We start from the raw sequence: 19,490 nt of genomic DNA on the forward strand, positions 1-19,490 counted from the left end.
AATTCCTTGTTCACAGTTCCCTTTAAATATCGCAATACATGCTTAGCAGCTACCCAGTGTTGGTTCTTTGGTTCAGAAAAGTGTTGTGACAGCTTTCTGACAATGAAACCTAGATCTGGTCTAGTGCAGGGCATTAGATAGATCAAGCTACCAACCACTTCTCGATACAGTTTTGGATCAACACGTTCACCTTCATTATCAAATTGCATTTTGTTTTCGCATGGAGTAGACCTTGGTTTACAATTAATCATATCAAACCTCTCCAAAATCTTAATAATGAACCTTTTCTGGTTCATTTTTATTTCACCATCTCCTTGTGCAAAATCAATGCCCAGAAAATGTGTAAGTTTACCAAGATCTTTCATTTTAAATCTTTCCTCCAACATTCTTTTCACATTTCTGAGTCTCTGACTATCACTTGCTGCAATAAGAAGATCATCAACCCAGACTATCAGTATGATTTTCTCACCTCCAGTTTGTTTACTGTAAACACAATGGTCAGCAGGATTTTGAATAAAATCATTTTGAATCAGAAAATCATCTAGCATTTTATTCCAATTCCGCCCTGACTGTTTCAAACCATAAAGTGATTTGTTAAGTCTACAGACAAGCCTCTCACTTGTGTCTGACTTGACCTCAAATCCTTCTGGCTGTTCCATGTATAATTCAGTATCAATAGGGGCATGCAAATATGCAGTCTTTACATCAATTTGATGCAGTTCTTAACCATATTGAGCTGCAATTTGCATTAAGCTATGTATTGATGTCATATCAGCAGTTGGAGAAAAAGTTTCATTATAATCAATGCCTGCAACTTGACTATACCCTTTCGCCACATACCGAGCTTTGTATGTTGTTCCAACTGGGTTTTTTTTCCTCACTGTGTAGACCCATCTGCCCCCCACTATATTTTTACCTTCAGGTAATGTTGTAAGGGTAAACGTATCATTCTCCTTAAGAGAGTTCATCTCCTCCTGCATGGCCTTACTCCACAATTCTGACTCTGGTGAGCTTATAGCCTCCTTTAGAGTGTGGGGTACATCACATGCAACTCTATAACAATAATCAATACTGGTTAGTGCATGGTCATCATCACATTTTATTCCATACTCATAATCCCTCAAATACTGTGGAGGCCTCTTCTCTCTTTGTGGATAACGCCTGCTCTCAACACTTTCCCTTTCACCTGTATTGGGGCTTGGGTCACACGTTTCAGATTTTATGTCCTGGGAATTTATTAATTCTATTATCCCAGGTTTTGGTAGGTGAGTTTCAGCGCTTTCCCTACGCACATCATCTTTACACATTGACTGATCTGTCTGAGTGTGGCATTCTGTCCCACTCTTTGTGAGAAACTCCACCAACCTGCTTTTGTTCACTTTTCCTGAGTCTGGATAGAAAACTAGATATGCAGGGCTATTCTTGTCATAACCAATGAAAATCCCTTTTTCACATCGAGAGTCTAACTTTTTCTTGTTCTGTTTGTATGCATAACACTTTGACCCAAATATTTTCATTCTTGAAAGATCAGGCTTCTTTCCAGTCAACATATAATATGGGGTCTGTCCTACACGTCTGTTATAACATCTGTTGCGAATAACAGCTGCAGTCTGGATTGCATACGTCCATAACATTTTTGGTAAGCTACTCTCGATTAACATACACCTTGCCATGTCAAGCAAAGTTCTCCAGCTCCTCTCAGCTGTCCCATTCTGATGGGGTGAATAGGGAGCTGAGGTTTCATGTCTAATTGCATTTTTACTGAGCAGGGACTGAAATTCCCTGGATGTAAACTCGGTGCCATTATCAGATCTCATACATTTAATTCTGCCATAAGGTGAAACATCAGCAATGAACTTCTCTGTTCCTTTGACTGTATCACTCTTTGCTCTCAAAAAATATGTAAATATTGCACCTGAATAGTCATCAGTAAATGCCAAGATATATCTGAAACCATCTTTTGCTATCGGCTCCATAGGTCCAGCTAAATCTGTGTGCACAAGTCCAAGGGGAATTTTTGCTTTTTCATCTGCCTCCCTGTTCCTGCTCTGAACAAATTTACCCTGTGTGCACACTTCACATTTTAGATTAGACATTTCAGTTCTACCTTTGATTTTCATCCCCTTTGTAACATTTTCCAGCTTCAACACATCCTCATAATTACAGTGACCGAGAATTTCATGCCATGTGTGAATATCATAACATCCATGACATTGATCAACATCATCTGTAACAGTGCTTAAATAGAACAGTCTATCATACACCTGGATGTTAAATGTTACACTGTTCTTATGAACAAGTCTGTTCTGACCTTCTTTGAAAATGACTGTCGCTCCCTGGGACGTCGCTGCCTTGACTGAGAAGATGTCCTGTGGAAAAGATGGGACGTACAGCGCCCCCATCAGCATCGTTTCCACCACTCGACCTTTGTTGTCTCTCAGGCGAACTTTGGCTGTACCTTTTTTCAAGGCGATACCGCTGGTCTTCTCTCCATCAGCCAGCTCTAGGATGTGCTTGTGTGGCTCAAAACTTTTGTCAAAGTCCTTGAACTGTGTGATGTCCCGGATAATATGCGACGTGGCTCCTGTATCAACCATGAGGCCTTTTTCCTTCACTCCGCTGACCAGAACGGCATCCACTTGGCCCACCTTAAAAGCAAAGGTGTGGTCCTCCTCATCCACCACCTGCTTCACGTTGTCCCGCTTTCTCCGTCTGCAATTCACATCCTTATGCGTGGAACTCTTGCAAAGATGACACCACTGTCACTGTTCTCGATGCTCGCTCGTAGCAGAAGTGCACTCCACAGCCTTATGTCCCTTCTGTCCGCAGTTAAAACAGGTCAGTTTCATGTTCCACCCATCTCTTGCTTTCACCTTCATCACGCTGTCATCCTCTGAGCAAGCAGCACTAAACTTTTCTGTGCTCTCATAGCTCCTCAGCTTTGTTTTAAACTCCGTGAAAGTTATCGTTTCATCACTTTGGGTTACGTGAATGGAAAATGGCTTAAAAGAGTCCGGTAGGCCCTTCAGAACCATTGCGATCAACAAGCCATCACTTAAAGTCTCTTCCGCATTTCTCAAAGCTGTAATAGCGGTCTCTGCGCGAATGACATAATCTGTGACGCTCTCATTGACAGCTTTCTGGAGAGACGTAAACTCTGTGTATAAGCTAATCACTCGTGGTTTCCCATTACCAGCATAGTGTTCTCTCAGAATCTTCAGCGCGTTTCTTCCATCATCCGCTGCATCTCTCATCACAAGGGAAAGGCTTTTATCATCCAACAGCTGAATCAGTTCTGCATACGCGTCCTCATTTTTCTTTGCGTCTTCTTCTGCACCGTCACCTTCAGGTGGTTCGCTCAGTATGGTGTTCTTCAAACTGAGCAGACGCAAGTGTGCCAGAAACTTAGTTTCCCACAGTTCATAATTTTTCTCATCCCCGTCAAAACATAAACGGTTCCACCGGCTTCCAAACTCCTTCCTGGGCCCATAACCTGTTGAAGCTGCCATCGTAACATAAAGGGTAGAAAGCCGACTAAAACATGACGGAGGAATAAACTCACGTAGCCATCGGGTTTCGTTTGACTGGCGTGCACACTCACAGGGGCATGCAGTCATTTATTAAATTGCAACACCTGAACAGCATAATGAATGAACCACACCCCTTAGACAACAGACATAATAAGAGCACATTCAAGGTCACCAATGTTCAACAGTGTTTGTACCTCAAGAGTGTGATGGAAATGTTACACCCCTTAACTTACCATACTGTGTCATTGTAGGCTACTCTCAAAGGATCAGGAAACAGTCGTCATCCTCTGTAAATCTGAATCTGAATAATTGGGTTGAACTGTTCTGGAACTGTGTTGTAAATACAACTTAACCACTGACTTCTAGTTGAGTCCTCTTTTGGAAGGTCAAACAAATTAGTTTTCACTTTCACAATGAAACACAGCGTGGCCACGACATGGCGGCGGCAGCAACAATACTACAGCGAGAATAAAAGTTATGACTTCTTTCTTTGCTTACATTTGGGCGGTGTTATGCAAATCTACCCACACAGTGATGTATACGTGGGGCCGTGTTTAAATGAGGCATTTTAGGGGGGCATGGACGAGTCTTAACTTTTATAAAGAATATCTATTTGGTTTTGAGACTTTAGTCTCAACAGCTCGTAACAATCCAAAGAGAAAGGAAAACTTGAAATTGCATCATATGACCCCTTTAATGAAACTGTACAATAAAGACATATTAACAGAATGTTGCAGCCATGAGAAAATGTTGTATTCTAGCTAGCCACACCTATATTAGCATAGGTTGATCATGTTCATTTTTTATCAATAACCTAGAAATGAAATGTATGTACGTTTAAAGTCGCAGTCATCTAAACTTTAGACAGCAGAGGAAAAATACTGTACATCCAGAAAGTAACTTTTATACCTCAAAATCAGTATTTTGTTGAAAAATGATCCTAGGTTGAAATGATCATGCTCCTTTTCCACAAGCAGAGAGAGAATCCTCCTGAGCATTTCCAGATTAAGTGTCATCACTCTAGCTTGATTCTGATTGGAGGAATTGAGTGTGTTACAATAGCCCTGTTACAGCTGTGGCCCTCTTCATGTTCCATTCAACATTTACGCAGTTTCCTGGTTAAAAGCATATGGCACACCATTTATCTTATTCTACCTTATGATATACACTGTAACTTATCGCTGTCGGACAGTATTGCTTTAAAATTTGTTTTACTTTTAGTACGTTAAAATTAGTTTAAAATTACTTTAAAGTTAGTTTTTTATATTGTTGGTTATTTTCTAATCTGAATTTCCAGAAAAGACATTGGATTATAGTTTACATACATAAAGTAATGTTTGATACTGTAACACAGCTATCATGTTTAGAAATGAATGCCCTGAGAATTAAAAAAAATATTTTTTTTATGTATCTCTGGATTAATTGTTACAAATGCTTACTTGCTCTTTTACACGAGTTTGCTCTTTTAGTCTGTGTAAAGCAATATTAATGATCTGTGTGTCACACCGCGGGAAAATGTGAATGATGAAAAAGCTGCCGAGTAAATAAAATGTTATCATAATCTTTAAAAAATTCAAGTTCTCAGCTCTTAAATGCTGGGGACGTGTCCGTTTGTCAGAGCTGAAACCCTGCACACTCGCGGGAAAGCTGTCACCTCTCTCAAATTGTTAAATACGAATAAATTTACATAAGGAGACCGAGCTGTTTTGTAAATTATTGCAACCAGGAAGGCATGGCTAGCTAGAAAACTGTAGGCTTCGGTAACTAACGGTAATGACAGTAATTCGTGATTGAGCGGGTGAAACATGATGCTAATGTGCTCTAATTATTATAGTATTAAGGGAGGGGCCATACTCAGTGGCTCCAGTGTGTCATCGAGACATGATTTCAGGCCCACCTACAAAATCCTGAACTCAAAAATGGTGAAAAACTTTAGTGGTCTAACTCCATAATTCAGTACTACATAGTTAACAGTCTTTGTAATCTGTTTTCAATAATAAATTTTTTAACATTCATAATGCGTTTAGAAAAAAATATCTGAATTGCCTTTACACAGACTTTCATAGTGACCAATCTGTCTGGAATCCCCACAGGAAGTGCATTCAAGCCTGGCCAAGTGTGAACACTAATGAATGATGAAATGGGATTAAACTAAATTTGACAGTTTATTAATTCACATGTGTGACATTTGCTGCCTGCAATATGAAATATTTCTGAGAGGCCATGAGCCCTTATAACACCCCAGTTATTTTTGGATTTTTATCTGGTCCTGGCTGGTCCAGACATGTTTGATTAGCTGGACTACCAGATGTCGGTCCTAGATTCATCCTGTAAGACCATCTTGATCCATCTGATTAGAACGGGTGGACTAAATAATAATCTCCGCTTGCAAACCTGGGTGGTCATGGTTAGGTGCATGCACTGAAATTCATGATTTTCATTTAGGCCAATATATATATACGTACGTGGGGAGCGAAGGCTGGCCCATGTGGTCCAGTTCAACAGAAGAGCTACAGTAGCTCAAATTGCTCAAGAAGTTCATGCTGGTTCTGATGGAAACGTGTCAGAATACACAGTGCATTGCTGTTTGTTGAGTATGGGGCTGCATAGCTGCAGACCAGTCAGGGTGCCCATGCTGACTCATCGACCACTGGAAGATTCAACAGTCTGCACGTGAGCATCAGAACAGGACCACGGAGCAATGGAAAAAGGTGGCCTGGTCTGATGAATCAGATGGCCGGGTGTGTGTGTGTCGCTTATCTGGGGAACATATGCACTATGGGAAGAAGGCAAACCGCTGGAGGCAGTGTGATGCTTTGGGCAACGTTCTGCTGCCTTGGATCCTGCCATCCATGTGGATGTTACTTCGACATGTACCACCTACCTAAGCATTGTTGAAGACCATGTACAACCTTTCATGGAAACGGTGTACCCTGGTGGCTGTGCCCCCTTTCAGCAAAAATGGTTCAGGAGTGGTTTAAGAAACATCAATGAGTTTAAGGTGTTGACTTGGCTTCCAAATTTCCCAGATCTCAATCCAATCAAGCATTTGTGGGATGTACTGAACAACAAGTCAGATCCTTGGAGGCCCCACCTCACAACTTACAGTACAGGACTTAAATGATCTACTGCTAACATCTTGGTGCCAGATACCACAGCATCTTTCAGGGGTCTAGTGGAGTCTGTGCCTCGACGGGTCTGGGCTGTTTTGGCAGTAAAAATGGAACCAACACAATATTAGGAAGGTGGTCATGATGATATGCCTGATCAGTGTGCTGAACAGTAAGGGAAAGAATTGAAAAATAGCTATAAGGTTTTTTAAAGAACAGAATGTCAGACTGATAGATTTAAAATATAAACTAACCAATCAGATAATTGAGCAGATATAGGGTATATTGTATAGGTAATAACTTCACCGACTTTAAAAGGGGTCTTTGACAAATGCATTTAAACTATGACAACATGTAGGACTGTTTCTATTATTTTTAATTTGTAACAGTAAAACCAGTAATAATTTTCCCAAAAACTATTGACCATATTAAGCTTTAAAACAGCTTGACCACCTTGAGTAAATATTGTTTTCAATATGATTCTCCAAGGATGAACTGTTGACTGTCATGATATCAACTGTATACAGTGAATTAATAATGACCCTGGAGATGTGATTAAGATTGCACTGACTGACCCCTGCCCTCTGACCTTCTCAGGGATCCCATCGAGTGATGATGTCATACCCAACGGCCTCCTATGACCAGCTGGTGCGGCAGGTGGAGGATCTCCGTAAAGAGAACTCTCACCTGCGCCGTGAGCTTCAGGACAACTCACACCACCTGTCCAAGCTGGAGAATGAAACCTCTGACATGAAGGTGAGTGAAGCTCAGATTTTATCAAATTTAGTCAAATGACAGCCTTGGCTCCACAAGTAAGCCTCGGCCACTCAGTTATGATCATGGCCCATGAGCTGGAGTCAGGCCTCATACTAGATCTTTGATTCTGCTTGAACCTTTTAGAGCTCTTCTGAAATAAAACAGAAACTGTTACACAAGTTCAAAATAATCTTTCAGAATAATATTGGCCTTAACAGAATTGAACAAAATCAAGCCATTTTCCGATGTTTCCAGACAGCTGTGCTATGTCCTCTATCAGTCCTCTGATATACATGAAGCTGACATGTTGAATTGCTCAAACAAAAATCAATGTTTTGAAAGCACCAAAGATACTTTACACCAGGGGTCTCCAACCCTGCTCCTGGAGCAACACCATTCTACAGATTTCCAACCACAATTAAACACCTAATCACCCAAACAACTAATCAAGGTGTTCAGGGTTACTTCAAAATTACAGACAGGTGTACTGAAGTGTGCAGGACAGTAGCTCTTCAGGAGCAGGATTGGTGATTTGGAGGTTTACACTATGAAAGGCTGAAATTGTTGCTTTACAAAAAAAAACTGGGATAAAAAGAAGTGTTGTTACCAAACACACACACAAACACAACATTTTACAATCTAAAGGGTTCATTTCATCATTTAATTTTCTAGCCTGAGGTAAAATAATTGGCTATTTTGTGCTGCTATGCATTTAAGAGCTGACACTCAGCCAGATCCAGTGCTATTTTTTTTATTCATTTATTTTTTTATTATTATTGAAATACGGTTATGGTTTTGATTATGTTTTGAATTTGATTTTATATTTTCTGTTTTCAGAAAAAATATAAATTTTGTCATATTATATTATATTATTGTAATGAATTAGAACCTTCGTATTCATCCGGAAGAAGGAGGCGGGAACCGGCGGACAATCAAAATGAAGCTTTAATAACAAAATAAACACAAAACAGCGCACCAGCCCCTCACTGACGACTGGTGCGCTCAAATAAAAACCAAAATACAACTAAAAGCCCAGGCCTTCACTCTCTCGTCCTTCACTGTCGTCGCTCCAGTTTTATATCCTTCCATCTCCTACGTGGGACTTGAGACCGGCAGTGGGTCGCAGGTGTCACTGATTTCCAAATCATTGCCGGCCTCCCTCCTTGTTCCCACGTCCCTCGGCCCCGCCCCACTCGCCACATACCCCCATCGCCCCTCGCAGGCCGGGGGGTACCCTCGAGACTGCGCTCTACTCAACCCCCCCCCTCCCTCCGGGGGGACCGCTCACGGGGACCTGCGGGAACCTAACGGCTCTGGGACAGACGAGGCGAGAAAAAAGGAGATGGAAGGAGGAGCGACAGAGACGAGAGAGGGGAGAAAAAAAAATAAAAAAATTCCGGTTCCCAGACGTACTGCTGCTCGGCCCTCCACCAGCTGGGCGATCTCCTCCGCGGTGCCTGGCGGTGGCACTGGACGGCCCTCGGCGGACGGCACGACACCCCTCCGCCGCCCGGTGGACGGCGACGGCGACGGCTCCTCCGGTTTTGGGCAGCCGGCAGGAGTCCCCCGTTCCCTGCTCTTCCGGATACCTTCACGGAGGCAGCAGGCTCCGGCCCCCTGGCGAACGGCGCCGACTCCTCCGCTCCCTCACGGACGGCAGCCGCCCCTCCATATCATGGGCGGTCGGCAGCGAGCTCGCCCGTCCCCGGCAACTCGCTCCAGTCCACCGCCTCGAGCGTCCATGGCGGCATCCTCCTCGCCAGCTCCGTGGCACCGCGGATTCACCACAGCAGCGAGGGATCTTCAGCAGCGCGTCCCTCCTTCTCCCGGGCTTCGGCACCACTGTAATGAATTAAAACTTCCTATTCATCCGGAAGAAGGAGGCGGGAACCGGCGGACAATCAAAATGAAGCTTTAATAACAAAATAAACACAAAACAGCGCACTAGCCCCTCACGGACAACTGGTGCACTCAAATAAAAACCAAAATACAACTAAAAGCCCAGGCCTTCACTCTCTCGTCCTTCACTGTCGTCGCTCCAGTTTTATATCCTTCCATCTCCTACGTGGGACTCGAGACCGGCAGTGGGTCGCAGGTGTCACTGATTTCCAAATCATTGCCGGCCTCACTCCTTGTTCCCATGTCCCTCGGCCCCGTCCCACTCGCCACAATTATATTATATTATATTATATTATATTATATTATATTATATTATATTATATTATATTATATTATATTATATTATATTATTATATAACTATATTATATATAATTATATTATTATATATCTATTATTATATAATTATATATCTAACTTCATTAAATAGACAGCCCTGTTTCTGAACACCAAATAGTCATTGTTGATGTGTAAATGTGGCCAGGCTTAGTTTCAATAAAGTGTCTTTTTGGACTGTGGAGTTCGAAATATTAAGTTTTTATATGTATTTCAAAAGAGAGATTATAATAGATTATATGACCCCTCTACAACATTAACATTGTAAAATAAAAACACATCTAAACATCAAGTCACAATTGTGACAAAAATGCTTTCATTTGGAATATTGTCTGTTCAGTGTTTCTGATAGTTTTGTCTAATGCGTATGAAGTATGAAGAGCAGTGTGAAGGGTAGATCTGTGTGGTGAGGACTGAGTCTCCAATGCACTGGTTTGTCTCAGCCCTGACAATACTTTCCACAACATGTCTGGAGATTTTAATGATGAATGTCCAGTGTCTCTAAGCCGAGTGATGTTTGAGCACAGATTTAAATCACTGTTGCCCATTACAGCTCTCAGATGAGCAGAGAAGGCAACCATTAGACCATGGAGCTAATTTTATTATTGACCCTGTGTCTTAAATTGTAGAATGTTTGATGTGTTACATGAGCTTGATGCCAGTTCAGCTTTCCAGTTCCAGTAAAATGGGAGTGTCTTTTTCCTGTTCATATTAAATGCTCCTGTGCATGAAATCACACCAACAAACCACTGAAGATGGCACTGAAATTACTCAGATGAAGAAATACACGTAAAAGGATGTGTGTAGGTTGAATAATACAGATCCATGCCTGTTTTTTGTCAATTTAACTGCTTGGAGACATTGATCCTACTGGGAATAAAACCCCTAAAGAGCTCATTAGGAATCAAGAGCTTTGTTCTGTCAGTTTTACTTTGACTTAGAGATAGCTACTAATTTCAAATGGTAACAGTTGCAACATTCATATATAATAATTCTACAAAGGTTCATTATATTTACACTACTTAAAAAATTTCGGGTTAGTATTTTCTTTATTATTATTATTTTTTTTTATTATTATTTTTTTTTTCTGCATATATCCAATATTCATTCAAATGATTTATTCTGTGGAACACAAAAGAAAATACTATGAAGAATGCTGGAGCCCAACCAAAATTTGACCCCATTGACTTTCATTGTACAGTTCAAAAAATATTGAAACATTATTCAGAATATCATGTTTTGTGTTCCTTCAAAAAAAAAGAAAGAACTGCATACAGGTTTAAAACAGCATGAGGGTGAGTAAATTAAGACTTATTATAAAGATTTGGGGACGAACTATCCCTTTAATAATCCATTTAAAAAAACACACAGCTCGTACTCTTAAATGCTCTAAGCTTTTCTCTACACAAAAGCATTGATTGAAACTGATTCAGCAACTGTTTTTATGAGATTACAGGTGATGCATAGGTCATATTCAATTTCCCATGATTCCACTGTGGCTCACATGCCCAGATGCTGAGTGTAATCCCCGTCAAATCTTTTCACTCTCACAATCAGTTCTCCCCTCAAACTGAGCTGATGCATGCATTATGAAGATGAGGTCATCTGGTTTCTCTTTTTGCTCTGAAATACATGAGTTCGTTTTTCACTGAACTGAACTCTACTGACGAAACGTCTGCGTTTGCTGTAACAGGAGGTTCTGAGGCAGCTGCAGAGTAAACTGGAGCAGGAGGCTGGAACTCTTGCCTCTTCAGGCAGAACTGATGTGCTGGACCAGCTCAAAGGTACTGAAGGAAACCTATCCACTTCTCTACATAGCTGTTGCTGTTCATTTAACTGTGGCATTTAGCTTTTCACTGTAATATATTTATTTCTTAATCTTTACTTATTTAATGATGTTTTTGATGAATTAACAAGATATTTTACACAAAATGTATATGATTAACTACCATAAAAATCACACAGAATTAAACCGATATTGAGAATACCTTTATAGAATAGTTTATGGAATTCAGTTAAATTTAATTTGTAGTTACATTCTAATTAAAAGGCCTGTTTAAACAAGTGATACAAAAAAATCTTAAGTTGAACACAGTGGATTTAATAACTAGATAATGCTTCTTTGGGTTTTATTTAACATCCACCAAACGTGTCCTGTAATTGCAGATCAGAACTGCACAGCAGTTATGAGAAATTTTGTAATATTCCTCTTTGCAAAACTGTTTCAGTTCAACACTGAACAATCAAAACTATTGAGGACATGCCATCTCAGCAAAAAAAAAATTTTCTTCTATCAAAGCCATCCTATTGTTGATGAAAATTGCTTTTGTTATTTTTTAGAGAAATTTTATTTTTCTGGTATTGCATTGCAACTTAGGTGAAGATCAGATAACATTTTGATAAATCAATTCACACACCTTTCCAGACAACTTTGAATATAACAACACTGTAGTGACCTTACTGGGATGGAAACGGAGAACTGGTTCTCATTCAGATTTTAAAAAATACTGAACCTGAATAATTTCCAGGACATTCAGTTCTGTTTATGATTCTTGGTAGGCTTGTTTACTGACAAAGATTTCACAAGTCATTTCCATTTAAGTTTATATTTAATATCATTTGTATATTCTGTATATCAGGTACAGTACATGTCAATTTTCTTAAGGATAACAATCTCTCAACTAATGCTGTAACTATAAAAGGAACCCTGTCAGTTGGTACATTACTGTAATACTAAAGGTTAGGTTCAAACTTTTAAATAAAAACTCTTTTCTGACAGTAATTCATGCCAAATTTCAAATTTTTCATGTTGACATGCCAATTAACATTTATAAAACTGTTCTGTTTAAAATATGAATAAGTGTGTACGCAAATTCACTCTTTGCCAGAAGGTGGCGCTTGTGGAGCAGCAGAATTATAGCATTAGCATCAAGTAAACATTGTTAATACTAGCGTTAAACAGAGGTTATATGAAAAGAAAATGCCTTGAAAACATTCCTGGCCAAAATGTGAGTTTACAGGTATGATTTAAAAAACAAATTATACAAAATATTAATTATTCATCATTATTAAATCGAAATGTGGGCTATTCGGTGGTTGCTAACTGCGTTTTTATTTTAAAACATGCCGTGCTTCCATGTAATTAATTAAATCATAGCATAAAGACATGTACACAGAATAGCTCTCGTGCTAGGCTTCTTTACTAGCGCATTTCACATTCTGCTCACAGTAAAATTATGTTCACGCATCATCAGAAAACAGCATAGACTTAACGATCAATCTTTGGATTAAGAACTATTATTGGTTAATCAAAATGAAGAACGATTAAAATCAATGAATCAACCGATGGTCAACAAAAGAAATTAAAGAATCTACAAAAGACCAAAAAATGAATTTCCTTGTTTTTATAGAGCTACATATGGACTTGACCAACTACTACGAGCTCAAGTACCAGCCTCACAACCTGCGTGTGATCCCGGAGAAGATGGCTAGCCAGGTAGGTGATGGCGAAGAGAGACTGAGCATCGGCAGAGCCAGGAGTCCCGTCTGTCCACCGTCCCGCCAGTCCTCATCTGGAGAGGGCTCAGCCGTGCACCCCGGGAACCCTCATCAGGTGACTGGAGAGGGCCGTGTCACTGCCCAGCACTTAGAGGATCTCTGTAAAGAGAGGTGAGATCATCACATCAAAAACTCTAATCATCTGTCTCGTTTTTTAACCGAAATGTTATTTGCCTTAGAGGCTTGTCCTCTTTAATAACCAGTAGTCTTTAGTTTAGGTAACATCCATGAACCATAATTACTTTCTATTGCTAGTCAAAAGTAGGTCATTTTACAGGATGCTAACATTTTCTTCTATGATGTGCAACACAAACACCTCTGCTAAAATCTCAGAGGGTTTCATGACCCTTTAAGTACAGAGAAAATGATGATTTATGAAAAATCATGTGACACTGAAGACTGAAGTAACGATGCTAAAAATTCAGCCATCACAGAAATAAATTAAATTTTATAATATATTAAAATAGAAAACTGTTGGTTTAAATTGTAATTTCACAATATTATTGTTTTTACTGTATTTTTGATTTTACTGTATTTTGTTTAATTGATTTGAATAAAAGCCTAAATCATATATATGTAATAAACATTTATGTGGTCTGTGGCCAATTCTATTTAAATTGACACTCATGAAAGTGATCTGCCCAACGGCAATTGAGCACAGTAATTTCAGGTTTCAGGAGTGTGTGTTTGTGTGTTTTAGGTCCATGTTGATGAGTGAAATAGAGAAAGAGGAGAGAGAGCGGCGGTGGTATTACTCACAGCTGCAAGGATTGTCTCAGAGACTGGCTGAACTGCCACGGCTTGATACGGTAAGCAGCCTTTCCACTCCAATTACTCACTGACAGGACTGTGTGCGTCTGTAGCCAAAAATAAGGTCACCTGGTTTTACTGCTAATGGCCAGATTGTCTTAAACCTAGATTTTTTTTTAACTAGGTAATGCCCTTGTCTAGTTTGATTCTTAAACACATTTTAGCCAAACATGACAATTCTGTCATTTTTTTACTTATATCAGTGGCGATTTCTTTAAGACTGCAAGGGAAGCTCGGCTTCCCTTATAATGTCACAAAATTAATGGTCAAATATGTACTATTGTATTAACATTTTATTGACTAAAAATGCGTTAGAAAACGTTCATCTCAAAGACGAGTTCGTTCAGAATCAGTTTACATATAGCAGGTCGGCTGACTCGATTTCCTTCTCATACATTCCTGCAGCGTCACAGTGCATTTCTCTATTGAAGCCCAGCGTCCATTGACTTCAATCGGGCTGCTTTGAACGGTTTTTTTCAGCGCTTCGAAACTAGACGGTCATGGACGCTCAGCGTCTCTGGGGGTGAATGGGGAGTGGGCTGGCCCGGACTCCGAGCTTTTGCGTGATGATCGGAGGGTCTGTCGAAAGACTGCATCTCCTTTTGACTGACAGCGATTCTGTACTATAAAGAATCACTGAAGCTATTCGCGCTCAGTCCCATCGCGGATTTCTCAAGTTCAGTCGAAATAAAAACTGCTGCAACCTATTTCTTTGATATTTGCTTGGCGAAATTGCTTGATTTTCATCATACATTTCACACAATTATACACCACATTCCTTGTTTCAGTTTTACAGAGTTTAATATTTTTTTTTTAGATTGTTCATTCATTCATTCATTCATATAACGTTAGTAGGCTAGGCTAGCGTCGTGGGTGAAACTGCGCACGATGGCAGACGGTGCTAATATTGTCGACGTGATTTTGGCGAAGCCATTTGAAAGTGTTCCTTACGAGGAAAAACTTAGAATTAAACAGCAGGGCAGATCAACACCTAAGATTGATTTAGTGCAAAAGATAGGGAAAAATAACAGGTCAGTTAGCTGGCTAACTGGAAGTGCTGTGACAAATAAAATGTACTGCTGGCCATGCCTCTTGATGAAACCATCTCACGGATGTGTTGTTTGGTCAAAGGCGGGGTTTGGAGATCTGTCTAACTTTGACAGGGCATATAAAAGACATGAAAAGAGCAATGAACATGTGAGTGCATGTGCAAGATTAAGTTGCATGGGCGGGGTCAGGGTTGAGCATGCAATAAATGAAGGTGCTCGCATTCAAGTGGCTAAACATAATGAAATAGTCAAACAAAACAGGGCCTTCCTAAACCGCCTTATTGATGTGACATCCTTGCTTGGCCGGCAGGAGCTGTCATTTAGGGGACATGATGAGAGTAGTGAATCATCCAACAAGGGGAATTACAGGGAGTTCACAGAAACATTAGCTAAATATGACTCTGTCCTGTCCACACAATTCGAGTCCTCAACTGTGTTTTCTGGTATGATTTGATCTCTGCTTTTGCAGCCACCGTTTCTGATCAGATCAGAGATGAAATTCAGGATGCTCCCTTTTTTGGATGGCAGGTGGATGAAACAACTGATATATCCTGCCGTGCCCAACTCTCTGTCATTGTTCGCTATGTGGATAGTGCAGGTAAAATTCAGGAGCGCTTTATTGGATTTTTTTATGTTTCGGGGGGGGCGAGATGCCCAGTCCGTTTTTGAAATATTAAATGAGAACATGCAGGGCTACAATTTTAAGGACAAGCTTGTGGCACAGACCTATGATGGGGCTGCTGTCATGGCTTCAGATCCAGCAGAGGGTGATGGATGTTCTTTACTGCAAGAACAGAATTGAATCTCTTCTTGCATTTGTCAAAGAGAAGAGGTCAGAGGGGGCTTTCCAAGCCATTTATGCCAAAACAGCAGATCTAACATCAGACCCACGAGATGAGCCCATGAGAAAGCGCCGTCTGACCCAATTGCAGGATCCCCAAGTGCGATACAGAAATCTGTACATGGCCATCCTTGATAACATCTTGGAGGAGATTCCTCGACGTTTTTCAAATTTGGAAAGCATGCTCTTCTTAGAATTAGTCAATCCAGGGAAATTTGATGACATGAGACAGGTATTTCCAGAGGAGGCCTTCCAAAGTGTCCTGAAAAGTTATGGCCATCACTTTGATTCAGGAAGACTGAGGTCAGAACTTCAAGTCCTGTATTCAGATTTGGACTTGCAGGGTAACAGGGGAAAGCTGTGTGATTACTTGGTGTTCCTTAAAAACATGGAGTTGGACAGTGCAATGCCTCAGCTTCACAAACTGTTCTCATTAGTGGCAACAATTGGAGCTACATCTGCAGGTGTAAAAAGGAGCTTCTCCTGTTTAAAGCGAATCAAGTCCTACACCCGAAACACAATGGGCCAAGGCCGTTTAAGCAGCCTAGCTCTGCTGGCCATTGAGAGGACACTGGTCAAGTCACTTGAAAAGACTCCTAGTTGGTACGACAGGGTCACAGACCATTTTCTTGAAAAGGAACGTAGGGCAGAATTTACTTTTAAATAAATAGACAATTTTATGATGTAGGCTTCCCCTTTCTGACAGACCAGTAGCCGCCACTGTTATAGAATATTGTTCCAAACCTATTATTTAAATTTTTTATTGGCAGCCATATCACCCTAGAGCCCAAGACCGGTTTCCCACTTAAGCTAAGCAGGGCTGAGCCTGGTCAGTACCTGGATGGGAGACCTCCTGAGAAAACTAGGTTGCTGCTGGAAGAGGTGCTAGTGAGGCCAGCAGGGGGTGCTCACCCTGTAGTCTTTGTGGGTCCTAGCGCCCCAGTGTATTGATGTGGACACTATACTGTCAACAAGCACCGTCCTTCGAATGAGACGTTAAACCGAGGTCCTGACTCTCTGTGGTCATTAAAAATCCCAGGATGTCTTTCGAAAAGAGTAGAGGTGTGACCTCGGCATCCTGGCTAAATTCGCCCATTGGCCTCCGACCATCATGGCCTCCTTTACAATCCCCATATCCGCTGATTGGCTTCATCACTCTGTCTCCTCTCCACCAGTAAGCTGGTGTGTGGTGGGCGTTCTGGCGCACTATGGCTGCCGTCGCATCATCCAGGTGGATGCTGCACACTGGTGGTGGATGAGGAGATACCCCCTGACTATGTAAAGCGCTTTGAGTGCCTAGAAAAGCGCTATATAAATGTAATGAATTATTATTATTATTATTATTATTGAATCCATACAATAAGCATGTTGTTTAAATATGTTTTATGGAATGGTTTGTTCAGTCTACAAGTCTTTTTCATGTCTCTAGAGGTTAGATGTTGTTTTGAATGGTAAAAACAATGGTACGCATGCAGTACAAATGATATCTGGGTGTTTTTCTGTGCTTCACAGTTCTCCATACAAGTGGATTTTATTCGTCAACAGCTGGAGTTTGAAGCCCAACAACTGCGTTCCGTGATGGAGGAACGTTTCGGCACCAGTGACGAGATGGTTCAGAGAACACAAGTAAGAGTAGATTATAGATTTAATGCCACGTTTTCATCAACAAAGATCCAGTTGTAAATCCAGCTTAAATGTCACATGTCTGTCACAAACACGTCATGCTTTTATCAACACTTGACCTGAACCACAATCCTACCACTCAAACATCCAGCACAGCTTACATTGTGTTTTGGATGCTGGTGTTCCCAACCAGACTTCTGAACTACCCTTACCCTTAATCAGCCAGGGTTTGATGAACTGCATTGCTAGACTGAGCTTTTTAGCAGAGATCATAGAGCTGTATGATAAAATGGTGTATGATAATGTTCTCTGAAAGTACAGCATGCATTCAAATGTCCACTATATATTAATAAGTACTGTGCATGTTTCAGATCCGTGTTGCTCGATTGGAGCAGCTGGAGAAAGAGCTTCAGGAGGCCCAGAGCTCACGTGGTCCTCAAGAGAAGAGTGCTCTACCAGAGACTCAGGTGACACATTCACCCCTGTCCTCCATTTGAGCCTGAATCATAAAATTCAACTGTGATGCTCGCAATAATAACAAATAATAAAAAGTCTTAAAAAGTTTAAATGAGGGCAACAGTTTTATTTTAAAACATTATTAATATTAAAAAACCTACTAAATCAAAGTCGAGTATATGAAATATAACCGACATGCAGCCATAAAACAGTGTCCAAGGCAGGGTTGCCAGGTTTTCACAACAACACCCGGCCAAATGTTACTAAACTAGCCCGAAACTAGCCCAATCGCATTTCGAGGGGGGTCCCTTGATAAAAAATGGATAAAAAACGTTATAAAAAATTCCAAATATTGAATTACTGTATATGATATATAACAGTGCTTAATGTAAAGTTGCTTTTGCATTGCTAGCAATTGCTAATTTTAATTACAAACATGATTAATTATAATCATCATTAATTAGTCTTAAGTAATGAATCAGAAGTGTATGTGGTTTCCACTATACAGGTCCTTCTAAAAAAATTAGCATATTGTAATAAAGTTCATTATTTTCCATAATGTAATGATAAAAATTAAACTTTCATATATTTTAGATTCATTGCACACCAACTGAAATATTTCAGGTCTTTTATTGTTTTAATACTGATGATTTTGGCATACAGCTCATGAAAACCCAAAATTCCTATCTCAAAAAATTAGCATATCATGAAAAGGTTCTCTAAACGAGCTATTAACCTAATCATCTGAATCAACTAATTAACTCTAAACACCTGCAAAAGATTCCTAAGGCTTTTAAAAACTCTAAAACAGAAACTTAAAACAGAAATTTCTGAACGAATAGGCTGTTCCCAGAGTGCTGTATCAAGGCACCTCAGTGGGAAGTCTGTGGGAAGGAAAAAGTGTGGCAAAAAACGCTGCACAACGAGAAGAGGTGACCGGACCCTGAGGAAGATTGTGGAGAAGGACCGATTCCAGACCTTGGGGGACCTGCGGAAGCAGTGGACTGAGTCTGGAGTAGAAACATCCAGAGCCACCGTGCACAGGCGTGTGCAGGAAATGGGCTACAGGTGCCGCATTCCCCAGGTCAAGCCACTTTTGAACCAGAAACAGCGGCAGAAGCGCCTGACCTGGGCTACAGAGAAGCAGCACTGGACTTTTGGACAAATTTTGCATGTCATTCGGAAATCAAGGTGCCAGAGTCTGGAGGAAGACTGGGGAGAAGGAAATGCCAAAATGCCTGAAGTCCAGTGTCAAGTACCCACAGTCAGTGATGGTCTGGGGTGCCATGTCAGCTGCTGGTGTTGGTCCACTGTGTTTTATCAAGGGCAGGGTCAATGCAGCTAGCTATCAGGAGATTTTGGAGCACTTCATGCTTCCATCTGCTGAAAAGCTTTATGGAGATGAAGATTTCGTTTTTCAACATTACCTGGCACCTGCTCACAGTGCCAAAACCACTGGTAAATGGTTTACTGACCATGGTATTACTGTGCTCAATTGGCCTGCCAACTCTCCTGACCTGAACC

The 19,490-nt window shown here is 40.7% G+C and overlaps 1 protein-coding gene across 1 annotated transcript in view; it reads left to right on the top strand.

The window, feature by feature from the left end:
* The window catches only part of LOC132119250 (adenomatous polyposis coli protein 2-like), a 44,890-nt gene that overhangs the window by 11,876 nt on the left and 13,524 nt on the right, over positions 1 to 19,490 (top strand). Inside the window, exons 2-7 of the mRNA XM_059529058.1 lie at positions 7,238 to 7,396; positions 11,323 to 11,413; positions 13,040 to 13,298; positions 13,888 to 13,996; positions 17,400 to 17,513; positions 17,882 to 17,977. Of these exons, the coding sequence (XP_059385041.1) occupies positions 7,253 to 7,396; positions 11,323 to 11,413; positions 13,040 to 13,298; positions 13,888 to 13,996; positions 17,400 to 17,513; positions 17,882 to 17,977 (813 nt within the window). The 5' untranslated portion in view covers positions 7,238 to 7,252. The remainder of the gene's footprint in view (positions 1 to 7,237; positions 7,397 to 11,322; positions 11,414 to 13,039; positions 13,299 to 13,887; positions 13,997 to 17,399; positions 17,514 to 17,881; positions 17,978 to 19,490) is intronic.

The sequence above is a fragment of the Carassius carassius genome, chromosome 38 (genome assembly GCF_963082965.1).
Source record: "Carassius carassius chromosome 38, fCarCar2.1, whole genome shotgun sequence".
Taxonomy (NCBI): domain Eukaryota; kingdom Metazoa; phylum Chordata; class Actinopteri; order Cypriniformes; family Cyprinidae; genus Carassius; species Carassius carassius.